The sequence below is a fragment of the Centruroides sculpturatus genome, unplaced genomic scaffold (genome assembly GCF_000671375.1).
Source record: "Centruroides sculpturatus isolate CEXI.00-Female unplaced genomic scaffold, Cexi_2.0 scaffold526, whole genome shotgun sequence".
Taxonomy (NCBI): domain Eukaryota; kingdom Metazoa; phylum Arthropoda; class Arachnida; order Scorpiones; family Buthidae; genus Centruroides; species Centruroides sculpturatus.
The window spans coordinates 408,918-423,575 of NW_019384897.1; the positions used below are offsets into that span (position 1 = coordinate 408,918).

Sequence of the window (14,658 nt, forward strand, 5' to 3'; positions counted from 1 at the left end):
CAAATATATATCAGTGATAATCAATACCAGATTCATTATTGGAGTTCATAAGAAGGAAGATTATCTCTTTTTTAATGTGTCACCATTTTAAATATGGAACCTTTACTAAACTTAAATTAATGTTTTAATAATGTCAAGTACCGCATTCACAAAATTAATGCAATGTAAATGCAATTGCAATTAGCCAAAATTATTGAAAAAATTAGTAATGTAAATATTTCATGAATTTTGACTTAAGCTGTCATCTTTAATTTTTTTACTATTTAAAATGTATCAATTTAAATGATGTAATAATTCTTGAAAATAAGTGAAGTGATATATGTTTTTTTCTAATTTATTTTGAAATGTTTTAAACTGAGATTAAGTAGTAGTATTATAATGTAGGAATACACAATCATTTTCAGTTTAATTTTCTTATAGTCCAAATAAATAACATGTTACATTTAATTAGATCAGTGAAAGAAAACATTGAGGTTTATAATTGTTTATTAAGATAGCAGGATAAGATATTGAGTTTTAATTATATGCTTTATGGAGAATCTTAAATTTCTTTCAAGCAGAGATATAACTCATTTTTTTCTATGGTAAAAATTTAACTGATTTTTCTCCTGCAAGATTGCTTTCTGCATGTTCTGGAGAATATACTTTCTAAATTGTGTCATAATTCTTATTCTTAATACATTTATTAGATTCTGTTTAATAAATTATAGAAATTTTAATTATAATCATTCAGTATGGACTAATTATGATTGTCCAGCAAGAAGTCAAAATGAAAGTAAAAGTTTATAACTGTCTCACTTTTACAATTGATATAAATTTCTATTATGATTTGTGAAAGTCTATGTTTAAGAACCGTTTTTCCCCACCTTGTGGTTTTATATAGTTCAAATTGGGCTTAAGAACCAATTTAAAATTGTTGATGGTTTTCCTGGAACCAGTTAGGTTGTAAAAGCAGACAGCTACTTATTTTTAAATGTAATTTGATATTTCAATTGCCTGATTTTTAAATGGAAATACTGTATAATCTAAAAGTTCTTTCCTGTTCTTAAAATTTAAAGATTTAATGAATGTAGGACTTCACACTGAAGATCATTAAATATCATTTCTGGTTTTTGAATTTTACAATTAGTTAAATATGAAATTCCAATATTTTTTAGATTGTTATTTACATCTTTTCATTCTTCTGAAATTCAAACATATTTTCTCTCATAAGATAAACTTCTTTATCACTCCAACAAATAAGACCTGCTTGATCACATTCCTGTTATCTATAATCACTGTATGAAATCAAGTCCATAATTTCCAAATCAGGTGATGTTGAAATGGTGAAAAAAATTGAAATTTATTGAACAAGGAAATATAATTATTATATTTACTGTTAAAATATATTATTTTACCATGCAATTATATAACTCCTCCTATATGGTATCTTATGTTTGATTTAATTTCAATGCACTCAAATTTGTTGGTACAGCATATTTATCATGCATAGTACTATTGAAATTTTTTAGATCAACAAATAAGTGCCATATTATTATTATTATTTTTAACTTTACTAAAATATTATAACACTTAATATTAAGATGTAGAAATTTTATTATTATTGCAGTTAATAAATTGGAATTTGCATTCACTTTGACATTTAGTCTATCAATTATTTTCTAACATTTAGCTATTCTAAAAATAATTAAATATTTTGATTATATATTTCAACAGAAGAAGAATTGAATTCTGAGCAAACAGTTTCTACCTCCGCATCAGCCATGAAATGGGCAGGTTGGGCAGTTAGTTCTCTGACATCTAAATTTTATCGATCCTATACACCCTCTCAGCCTGGTTCCAGTGAACAAAATGAACAGAATGAAAAATTAGGTATTCATTATAAATATAATAAATTAAAGTTTTGAATTTTTATGTTTTATTTATCTAATAAATAATTTCAGATAATAAAATTGTTTCTGACACTTCCAATGATCAAACAAAACTTAATATGGATAGGAGTGATACACCCTCTGATTATGAGGATGCATGGAATGAGACCGAATGGGGAAATATAGAAGTACATATACATATTAATATAAGCTTATAAATTGTTTTAACTTAATTTTAATTACTAAGAAATTTAAATATATTTTTAGAGTGAATCAAACATTGATAAACCACTATCATCTGAGAATGATCAGTTAGAAGGATGGGAATGTGATGACTGGGATAGTTTTGAAATTAAATCTGAAGATAATAACTTCAAAGTATGTTTATAAGTCTCAATAAATTTTAAATTATAACTATCTTTGATAAATGAATATAAATTTTTCTGCAGTCAGAAATGTCAGTTGAGAAAGAAGTATCTGGAAAAGGTAAAGAACTGAAAGATTACTTCAGTAAAGATGACGATTCATGGGAAAGTTGGTCTCAAGAACCAGTAAAGACAAGTAATTATATACATATGCTTTATAAATAATTCTGATTTTAATTCATTATTTTAATTTTAAAAATTGATTTTGAGTAAATAAATTTTGATTTTTTTTTTAATTAACAGAAAATAAGACTGAAAGTCATACGAAGTAATTTGCCATTTCTGATAGCTTGATTTTATGATTTTCATTGCAAATGTAGAATCAGAATTATAAAGTTTTATTTTTCAGCAAATAATAATAAAAATGAAGAAATGAAAAGAAGAAAGGAAGAACGTAGACAACAAAGAGAGAAAGCAATGCAAGAAAGACAGAAGAGAAAACAGTCCTCCAGTGGTCCAATGAAACTTGGAGCTCAGAAAGTTTCCTGAAAATAAACATATCCCATGTAATAATAATGGTGCCATCATAATTAAGTTTCCAATGGGCTACTTCCAAATGCACAGTGGTCAAATCATTGTCTGGAAAATCCAGTTCAGTTGTGTATCTGTGTATATTTTATTTAAAGTTTCTCTTTGATAATTTATATTATTAATGACTACAAGAATTTAATGTATATTAAAGAAGGTTTTTATTTTTTAATCGAGTAAAGTTTAATGTTGTCTTAAAAACTTAATTTAATGAAAACTGTAGCTTTTCTATTGGATTTAAAATTATGTTCATCAACTTAAGAAGACCTCAGAAACACAGCAACTAATTAGAAATAAATACATACAGAATCTTCTGTATAAAAGTTTCTCATTGAATTGCAAGATACTTTTAATGTTTTGATAGATTCTCTCTTTTTTTTTAGGTAAACCCTAATTTGTAAAATGAAAGATGAAATATTTTTAAATTAGAAAATAATTCGTATCAGTATTATTTATAAGTCATGGACAAGACAGAGGTATTTGGTTTTGTCACATCAAAAGTTTTAAGATTATTTTAATAGAGGTTTAATTGTNGAAGAGTATGGTTATACAGAAATTTAAGTGTTCGTGCATCAGCAACGAATTTGATTTATTATACCAGTCGACCCCCCTATAACACGAGTTCCTATAGTTCGGATTTCTATATCACGGCGAAAAAATTGCGACAGTAATCGTACAAACATGCTAAAAAAAACTATTATATTTATATAAATACAGAAAATCTTAATTATCTCGCATTTAGTTCAATATTTGAATTACAGTCGACCCCCCCATAACACGAGTTCCTATAGTTCGGATTTCTATATCACGGCGAAAAAATTGCGACAGTAATCGTACAAACATGCTAAAAAAAACTTTTATAATTCGGTAAAACGTCATCACCGTCTCGTGTTGCGACAGGATTGCACAAACCATTGAGTTTAAATGAGTAGCGGACCTACCAAAACCCATTTATTATTTAACGTCCATAAAAATTATATTTATATTAATGTCTCTAAAGTTCAGCAAATTTTTTGCAAAAAAAAAATAATTTATTGGGAAGCACGCAAGCACCAGTCGATGACAATCTCCACGATGAAAACAAGCTTAAGCGATGGCATAGTTGAACGGTGCACACTCAGTAAGTAATCCTACAATTTTTTGTTTATAGCATAGTTTATATGGATTATTCCCAAAAAATTATACGTGTTTTGGAAATGTTGAGTCGAATTAGTCTAGAATCGATTAATTTTATGGAAGAAACCTTTCAAACAGCCGTAGTCCGTAAACTGCATACGTGCTTGACTGTGATCGGCTGGACTCCTAGAAGCTGGATTCATAAAAAGAGGAACGTATCTACCGTGTTATAGGGGGGTCGACTGTATATGAATAAACAAGCTTAATCAGAATGCATGAAGTCTTCAAATTTTATTTAATTAACATGCATTCTGAAACAAAATTTTTAAATCCTATAGTAATGCTTGAGTATGTAATAGAACAAATTATTTATAGTTTAAATTAGTAGAATGTATGGTAGAGGATTTAATGTGCTGTAGTAGATAATGAAAAATTAGACTACTAATAAGTTTATATTATCATATTAATAAAGCAGAGTTTGTGCAAATGAGTTTTATAATTTAAAAATAGATTACAAATAAAAAATGATAGATAATTTCAAAATACTAATTTTTCAGTTTAATTTTTAAACTTTTTTCTTTTATAAATTACATATTTTATATACATGTTCTAAATAATAACAAAAGAGGAGATGCTAAATAAGGTCTCCATTTTTATAAAATTAGTTGGGAAGAGAAAGAATAATGTGATCAGTTTTAAAAAGTAGTAAAAATTATTTTAATCACACATGTTAATTTTTCAACATAATATAGAGGTTGCGGCCGACGTTTTGAACACGAAAAAGTGTACGTCGGACGTTCAGCGCTGTTTTCCTATAAGCCTAGAAGTTTGGCAATGGTGTTTGGGACATCGAGCATGATTCCACTGACTATCCAAACACCATTGTCAAACTTCTAGGCTTATAGTAAAGCGGCGCTGAACGTCCGACGTACACGTTTTCGCGTTGAAAACGTTGGCTGCAACCTATCTAATAACCATTTAGAGTAACACATTTTTCCAAACATTCAACCCAGTTTTCATTCTGTGCATGAAGAAAAACTTTCTGGTTTTTTCTTGATTTATTCCCATATAGCAGCTTGAACTTTGGTATCTGTAGAAAAGCATTGACCTTTCAACACTTCCTTCAATTTTGGGAACAACCAGAAGTCTGATGGTCAAACCAGGTCAAAGGAGTATGGAATAATCTGTAATGTGAAGTTCTTTAGTGTCTTCTGTTTTCTTATTGCAGTGTGGTCTTATGTTGTTATGGTGCAAGAAAAAGATGGTTCTTTCTGACTTTGTATTGAAAATCTCTCTTCAGTGCTCTTAATTGACTGATTACAATATTTTATTAAATTGATTGTGTTTTCCTTTGCCGGTTTATTTCTTCTTTGTATGAATAAGAAAGATGAGTTAATATTTGATTGTTGTGCAATGATGCATCATAATGAATTGATATTGCATACACAGAATTAGATACTTGTGGCTGTGTGTGTTTCTATTTCCATACTTCATAGAATGCTGTTGTATTTTATCAATAAACCTTATTGATTAGTGCTTATTTTATCAATAAACCTTTATATATGTATAATTATTTGTATTTGTCTATATAATTAATTATGTTGCAGCTGTGAAAGATCATTTTCTGTAGAAGCGTTCGGTTCATTTAATTGGAAATAAATGTAACTACAAACAACAAAATTTTAGAATCAAATAAACTTCAACATCTATGTAATAAATAGTAACTGTTGCCTGGAAACACCAATTTTTAATAGAAATTTCTTTATTAACATTACTCTTTTCAAAGGCAATTGATGGATATAATGAAATGATGTCTGTTTCTAGTATTCAAAAGATGCATGATTCATTATCTGGCTGCATGCTGAATCTTGACTCTACTTTGGACAGGACATTGTCATTGCTTACTATCCCAGTCTCTATGTTCTGTAGCTCATTGTCTTCAAGCTCTGCATTGATTATTTGTTGGACACACAATGGTTTGTATTAATACAAGTCGTCCTGTTCCTACTAAGAACATCCATTGCAGTTCTAACGAGCAGTTATCTGTGTGGCATTGACTTAATCTCTTTTTGATGTGGATGTCTGACTTTTTACTACAAGATTTATAGAAATTAGATAAAAATTTTGAATGCTAAAAGTGAATTTTATTTCTTTATATTTGTCAGTTCTATCTTTTGAATAGTTGATAAAGAAATTTCTATACATGTTGGTGTTTCCAGGCAACAGTCGTTAATCATTAGAAATGTTGAAGCATATTTAAACAACAATTAATTGAGTAAAATTCATTCAAAAGAAGAATGTAGTTATCAAATATGTGAATCATCAAATTATTTTATTTATAGTGAAATATGAATTTTATTCTAAAACTTAATATGTATAAAACATTTAAATAATGAAACTACTTTGCTCAACAAAATTAGGGGATAATGTAATATGTAACAAAAGCAAACCTATGACTGATGAATTTTCCCCAAGAAAATGATAAGAAACTTGATATGAAATAGAAGTCTTAAAAACTTACATTTATTTAAATTTATGTATACCTGGTGACTTGTCAAGGATGAGCAAAAGATTTCTGATATTAAAGGACAGACGAAGAAAGAAAAACAAACCAAACAATCTGCCAAATTATTTGGCTATTATATGGCTAAGTTAATGATTAGAAACTATCTGTAGTTAATTCAAACTAAATGATTTTCCAAATTATCTAGTTTCTAATCATTAATGTTGCCATATAATAGCCCAATAATTTGGCAGATTATTTGGTTTTACTTAACTATAAATTAGATTTAGAGGTGATGATGAAAGAAAAAACATCTGTAGTATGTATGATTCTTGTGATCTGTTATAATCATCACATATCTGTGGCATTGATAAAATGAAAATATCAAGGAATATTTGTGGCATCCTTATTCACTTGTGTTGAAGATCATAAACAACTCAGTTGATGGGCAGCAATTCATCTTTCCAGAATGTCCCAAGAATGCTCATTTGGATTTAAATCTACTGAACTATGGCAAAAGAAGTCTGTGGAATGCATAGAAGTCTGTCCATTTCACACACTACATCTTTTAGCATGTCTGTAAATAACTGTGCTGTATGTGGATGCACATTATTTCTTTCTTCTGTAGTAGATAATGAAAAATTAGACTACTAATTTCATAAGAATTAAGAATACTCATTCATAAGAAGAATACTCATTCTTAAGAATACTCATTCATAAGAAGAAGAAAATTTAGGCAGCTTAAGGTATGATTTATACCCTGTAATTTACTACCATCACTGAACCATTTCTGATTATTTAGGAGTCTACACAACCACCAATCTGTCCAAATCAAAATTCCTCTTCCACAAAGTAGACCCCACTCTAGTAGAAGGGAAGGATTATTGTTGGTTCCTCTCACACCAGACTAGAATTCATTGATTATCTGGCTGTACGGCTGTTGACTCTCTGTGAACAGGACAGATTGTCATTGCTCAGTATCCCATTCTCTATGTTCTATAGCTCGTTGTCTTTAAACTCTGCATTGATTATTTGTTAACATTGGACACATAGGACAAAGTTCTGCTTCATGAAGATGATGGCTAATGGTTTGTGTTAATACAAGTTGTCCTTTTCCTACTAAGAACATTCATTGCAGTTCTGATGATCACTTAATGACAAATAATGTCCTCTCTTGAAATAGTTATTCATCTACAACCTTTTTGTACTATTCCTATACTTTGGAATCTACTCTAAAGTCTCTAATGATATTCTGTGATGTGCAACAGTATGTGCAATGGCTTGTTAAGTTTGCAATTTTCTTATTAGCTGCCAAGCTACAGAATCTGATAAGTTTTGCTGATGAAACATGGCTGAGCATCCCTTGGCTGCAAATGCAATACTGATAAAGTGCATTGGTGGAAATGGAAAGTTAACTTAGGCAATTTCCACCAATTACAATTACACATGCAAAATGAATCATAAATACAGATTGAATATTCACTGCTATTTTTTACAGTAGTAATCATAAACATGGTATAATAGAAGATATTAAGTGATTTTAATGTGTGCTGTTACTCTTATGTCTAAAATTTCTGGATTTACTCTGTAAATTTCTACTTATAACACATTATATTGAATTTTGTTGAACATTGTATATTATAAATCAGTTGCTAGATTTAAAAAAATAAATAAATAACAATTTAAGTTCAACAGTTCAGTAGATTTTAAAAACAGTTCAACTTTATATTTGAATAAATTCTACTTATATTTAATATTAAAGGCAAAAAAAGAATAACTTATTTGTTTATAAATTATTTTATAAACAAAATTTAAAATGTTTATGCTTTTATAAAATTGTATATTTTAAAATCTTAACAAATGAAATATTTTCCTTTTTCCTTTTATACTAATTTTCAGGGTGGAATTAGAACAAACACAACAGTTTGTCTGGGCAAGATTGCAATATATCTTCATCCACAAGTAGGTGCTGGAAAATTTAAATAGAATGAAATGGTTATATTAATAATTATTGTTTAATATAAAATAATAATAATGCCTCACAGACTAGGCAAAGAGTACTTGTTCCGGCTTTCATCAGAGCAATGAGAGATCCTTTTCCGCCTGCTCGCACTGCTGGTATATTAGCCATTGCTGCCACACAAGGATTTTATACATTAAATGACTGTGCAATAAAGGTTCTTCCTGCTTTATGTCAATTAGTTGTTGATCCAGATAAATCTGTGAGAGATCAGGTAAAGTGCTAGTTGTTAAAGTATTACTATATATTAAGGTTGATTGTAAGCTCTTTTGTTATGCACACGTTCACAAGCAGATGACAACAAAAATTTAATTTTTTTAATGAAAAAATCCTTTTCAAAAAATTCTTTAAAATTTTTATAGAGGAAAGATAAGTTGTAGAAAGTTTACAGAAAATAACAAATTTGATTTTCAAAATTCTGAACTGGATGTTAACAGAAGAATTAAATAGAATTCTAATGCAATTACTGTTTGGTTCTATCTAATTCAGATTTCTAGAATTTATTGAAAAGGATTTTTCCATAGTTAAATCTTGCCATCTGTTGAAGAATGTGTGTGCAACCAAAGATGCCAGTCTTGATAATTTGTAAATCTTTTTATTTTTATAACTTAAAATTTTATAATAAATTTCTGTTATATTGTAATAAAAATTTTGTGTGATTTTTAATAATACACTAGATTCTGCTTAATTAAACCACATCAGAGAATAGATCATTTGGCCAATTATGTGGCTATTATCCCAATAATCTGATAAAAAAGAAACCCCACTCTTTCCATGGTAGGATGAATCTACTGAAAAATTAATTAATTAAAGACAGGATGTTTATTTATATTATGAGTTTTGAAAAATTTATCAAGGAACTCTGATGTCTTTTTTTTATTGACTTCAGCTGAACAAAATCAGTGCATATGTCTAAAGTAGATAAAGGATTATCTTCATTCCTTTCCTGCATGAAATATTTATTTATTTATTTTAATTACAAATGGAAATGTATGAGGAGAAATGATTTGAACATTTGTTATTTCGAACAGGAAAAGATAAAATCTGCAAATAAAACATAAAACAAAAGAATAAACAAATATTAAACAATTATGTAATATGTAGCATATATTCACAAAATTTTTACTTTCCTGGCTGTTATACAGGGTGTTTTGAAATTTAATGGGCTAAAATTTAAGGGGTGATAGAAAACATCTAAACAAGCAATTTTCACCATACAATGCATGGGCGGAGAGCAAGCGGTGAACCGCTTGCTTTCCGCTAGATGGCACTCGCTACATCGCAGGTGTAACACCTGCGTTACTGCAGGCAGTCACTCTTTTCAGCAGTTTCTGTAATTTTGCCACACATGCTGTCAATAAAATTATTTAGTACCTCCTCTATTCGTTTGGTGTTTCGTTCTTTCATGTGACAGTAATGGATACCTCCTAGCAGTTCACCGCTTGCTCTCTGCCCATGCATTGTATGGTGAAAAGTGCTTGTTTATATGTTTTCTCTCGGCCCTTAAATTTTTCCCAATGAGTTTTGAAACACCCTGTATATAACAGAGAGAAAGTATGATGATTAGCCAAAAAATGACCTTGAAGAATTTTTTGACTCAAACATTTGACTCTGGACCTTGAAATGTTGAGAATGCAAAAAAATTTTGGGGTTTTTTTCCTGTATCTATGGATTTTAGTTTGTGTGTATGGTGGGGGTATGATTTTGTTTACCTACTTTGAAGCTTAATAACTCCTGTGCCTTTTGTTGAATATTTGTGAAATTTTGCAGAGAGGTTTGTATTAGGGGATTGGTGGTATTAACTTTGGTGGTTAAAAGTCAAGGGAGTGGGGAGATGGGGGTTGAGTGTCATATCTTCAGTGGGATTGGACTTAATGAAGATTTTATTTGTTATTATATTTCCATCTCCACTATGAAAATTAAGCCTTTTGCCTTTTTATAATAATATAAAAAGTTTTTAATAAAATATCATAACAGATGGTGCCACATGCAATTTTAAGCATTTTTTGCCACACATTATTACTGGATTTTTTAATATTGCAATTAATCACAATAAAGCATCTTTTCTGCATTAATCATACTTTTAGCTACATGATTAAAAAATGATATATGAGTAATACTTAAGTAGAAAGAGGAAATGTGAATATGTGAAAAATTTTAAACAGTTCTAAGAGGAACTCTTAAGTTGTAACCAATTAGTTAAAAGACCATTAAGATATTTTTAAAAAGTAAACAATCAAAGTATTTAATTTCAATTCTTTAATTTAGAGTAAGGAAAACTAATATCCTCTTACAACATTTGATAATTTGATATTAATATATGGTAGATGACATAATTTATTTAATAGCAAATAAACTTTGTGTAACTCCTGAAAAATTTTGTTAATAAACAATAGAGCAGTCATGTACCATATGAGAAAACAGTAATCCAGAAGTGATTGAAAATTAGTTAAGAAGATAGATTGTAAAATACTCTTGGAAAAAATAGTATGGAAAAATTACCTTAATATATTTTAGCAGATTGCTGATGCTTTAACTAACTTGTCAATGTTGTACAGTAAGGTCTCGTTTTATGCGGATTTTTTTTATGCGATTTTGAAGTTGTGCGGTTTGTATTTCATCCAAATTTTTTTTGGACAAACATACATATAGGCTTGTTTAGGAAGCCCGCGTATAGACAGTCTCCAAAAATCGTGGGACGCTCAAAGCTCACTCAATTTGTTCCACTGACATATAACCTTTATGGATGTAAAGGACAGCTAGATCTATCTTAATCGCTTTAGTTCCTAGCAATTTTTGATATAAATGTAATTAAACATAAAAAATACTTAAAACTGAAAAAAACGAAAGAAATGCGTTAATTTTGAAGAAAAAGCTTCAAAGTTTAACATCCTTTGTCTTGCCCTTCTGTGAAATTTAACAGGATGAGTCAGTTTATACATCTGGATGACCTTGAACACAGCTGGAGTTGGATTTCCCGGGGCATTCTCATAAACGTCGCGGCAGGACAAGGGTTTAAAGTAGGGTGAACACTAGCTGGCCGTACATTTTTTAATATTTTTAAAAAATTTGGAGACTTAAAAACATTCCAAAAATTCAAAAAAAAATGTAAAACTATATTACTTTTCAATAAAATTAACTGAATTAAGTTTGAATACAAGTTTATTTTAAGCTTTTATATGAATTTCTTTCAGACATTCGAAGTAATTTATTAAGCAGCCTATTTCTTTTAATTTCTGCAAACTTTTTTTATGCGGTTTTAAGTTAATTTTAATTCGTTGTTTTGGTTTTATGCGATTTTAGAAAATTATGGAACGTATCCCTACTTTTTCAAGGCAAGTAAAGTCTTTTTTTATGCGCTTTTCTGTAGAACGTATCCACCGCATAAAACGAGACCTTACTGTATTTGAATGATAACTTGTTATCAAAAATGAGCAATTATTTATTGTGACGTTGTCACAATTCCAGGCTGCAATGTTTAATCACATTCGTAATTTATTCAATTTAAAATATATGTTCTCCATGTCAAATTTGTATCAATAGTATCTTGTCCCTGTACATCATACTTTTCCTGATAACAGAATCATGCTGGTTATTATGTAACTCCATTTAGGAAAACATTTTTGAATTGAATTTATGTGATTTCCTGTTTGTATATAGTTAATCATGGCCTCTTTCCCCTAAGCTTTCCATGTACCCCTCTCTCGGCTTTCATATATTTAACACCATTCTCGAGATTAAGGTAAGACAGATGGACAGATGGATGACAGTGTGAATTTATAGGTCTACAATTTTTTCAAATTGCAGCCAAATAATTCCAATTGTCTTAATTCAGCATTATGTTCTCTAGCACCCTGCTCAGTCACTTTCATCATCATAATCACAAATTTCTTAGACTTTTAAAGTCTTCAACAGTTTTGTCACATTTTGTTCAATAATCAAAATTGCTTTGTCTCTGTCCCAATCTTTTAGGTCTAGCAAATTCAAGAATATCTATAGAATATCATTTCCTACTTTAAACCTATTTTGCTACACAACTTCTGATAATTGACATAATTTTGGTGTAACTAGAGGCACATTATTTATAGTTTGCTCTCCAATTACAGTTGTCATTGTCCCAGATAAGTGACTAATAGGTTTTAATAAGCAGCACATTACATTAAATACATTGAGTTGTTTCTGTTCTCTGCATTTTGGACCAAATAAATGGCTTCCTCAATTAACAGTGGCCCAATTAAGCAGAATTTACTGTATAACAAAATTTTTAATGAAAATAATTGTAATTTCTAGGCATTTAAAGCTATAAAAGGATTTTTAAATAAATTAGAAAAAGTATCAGAAGATCCATCACTATTAGAACAAATGGGTAAGCATTTACTTTATTTTGGAAAACTATTAATATAGTAATATATAATTTCATTATATGTCATAGACTTTAATCAGTTTTAAAAAATGATNATAGAAAGGATCATGGACTTAATGAAGATTTTATTCGTGGTTAGCATTTCCAAATTTTTATAAAACTCATCTCTAACCTTAAAATTAAGCTTTTTGCCATTTTACAATAATTAAAAAATTTTTATAACAAAATCTCATAACAGATGGCGCCACACACAATTTTATTTATTATAATTAAAGATATACTATTTTAAAAGTTATTTTTTAAATAAAATTTCATAACAACCGGGAAAGTTTCGCCTGATTTTTTTATATAATTGATTTAACGTGTCCTTTTAATATCAATTATCAAGATTATATTACGATTAATAATGACGTAAAATAAAATTCAAATAACTCAAGTAGAATTCAATTGTATTATAGAATACAGCAGCAGACTACAGTGTAATTATTTTCTTTCGTACTTATAATTGATTTTCCAGAAAATAATTATAATTTTTGGCTTCAATAAATTAATTTTATATTTGTTTATTCTGTAGGTTATTTAAGTTTATGTAGTTTATGTTTTTATATTAATAGGGATGCACGCTGTAGCTCTTGCGAAAAGACATGGTTTTATACAGAAATTATTATTAAATAAATAAATAAGAAGCTGTCCATAAATTATGTAACACATATATGGGTAAGTGAGTATACAAGTATATAAAGAGGGTACGAAAGGGTGGGGATATTTATAAGGGGAATGATTCATTTTTGTTTCTAAAGTGTTGCATAGAGAACTGTATTGTTTATGTCACTGTACGTTATAGGTGTAATTAATAAAATAATGTAACGTTTTGCACTTCCATGCTGTGTATTATTTCTTAGTACAATTAAGAATCGATCGAGGATGTGTGTTACCTAATTTTGGGAGTGGGCGCGTGCGACAACGTTAAGGTGTGTTTTCGTAGGAATTTCCACTGCCTGGCAGCGATCGAGTGTTTTCGTTTATCGCGACTGTCGACTGGTAGTCAGTTGTTGAGAAGGAATAAATCACAGTGTTTGTGCAAGACAGATCCCAAAGTGGTTGCCTTTTTTAATCGAGGAAGAAGAAGAGGATCTCATTCTGTTATTATCAACAAAAAATGCTACATTTTACTATTGCAGAAGGTCTTCATTTTTACGGTCGTATAGCGCAAGATATTTTCTAATCTCTTCGATCGGAGTTTCGCCCTCTTCGGCCGAAAAAGCAATATTAATGGTTGAAAAATTTCCCATTGTTAATAAATATCATCAGAAATACCTAGGCGGTCAATATGGCTGTTACATTTGGACTGGAACATTACAGGGAGATAGCATGGTATTAAAAAGTATAAAAGTAGCGTTACGTAATTTACGACGATCCCTAGTAACAGAATATAACAGTATTCATACTATGGCAAATAAACATTCTATAATATAGTAAAAATCATAGGATGTAATAAAAGATGTTAAGGAGAAAAAATAAAAATTAACGTGCAATTATTTATTGTGACATCGTCACAAATGCCAGGCTGCGATTTTTCGTCACAATGTTCTTAATTTTAGTAGTGTATTACCCCTGTACATTATACTTTTCCTGTTAATAACGGTCATCTAATTAGCACCGTCCGTTCAGAGGACTTTTTAAACTGAAAAATGCAAACCGAAAGTTTGTGTATAGTTAATCGGAGTTTCCTGCTCCTAAGCTTTCCATATCTGGTCTCAACTTCTATTCGTCGAACTCCGTTCTGGAGATTAAGAAAGGTCAGACAGATTGACAGACGAACGCCAGTGAGA

At 29.4% G+C, this 14,658-nt stretch overlaps 2 protein-coding genes across 2 annotated transcripts in view; both read left to right on the forward strand.

Moving 5' to 3' along the window:
• The window catches only part of LOC111631413 (N-terminal kinase-like protein), a 63,831-nt gene extending 50,919 nt beyond the window's left edge, over positions 1–12,912 (forward strand). Inside the window, exons 13-16 of the mRNA XM_023375648.1 lie at positions 8,343–8,405; positions 8,489–8,677; positions 12,754–12,829; positions 12,896–12,912. Of these exons, the coding sequence (XP_023231416.1) occupies positions 8,343–8,405; positions 8,489–8,677; positions 12,754–12,829; positions 12,896–12,912 (345 nt within the window). The remainder of the gene's footprint in view (positions 1–8,342; positions 8,406–8,488; positions 8,678–12,753; positions 12,830–12,895) is intronic.
• Positions 1,582–2,996, forward strand: LOC111631419 (N-terminal kinase-like protein). Its single transcript, XM_023375653.1, has 5 exons — positions 1,582–1,872; positions 1,944–2,059; positions 2,139–2,249; positions 2,321–2,432; positions 2,646–2,996. The coding sequence occupies exons 1-5, from the start codon at positions 1,764–1,766 to the stop codon at positions 2,783–2,785; spliced, it is 588 nt and encodes a 195-aa protein (XP_023231421.1). The 5' UTR covers positions 1,582–1,763; the 3' UTR covers positions 2,786–2,996.
• Positions 12,913–14,658: the final 1,746 nt, after the last annotated feature.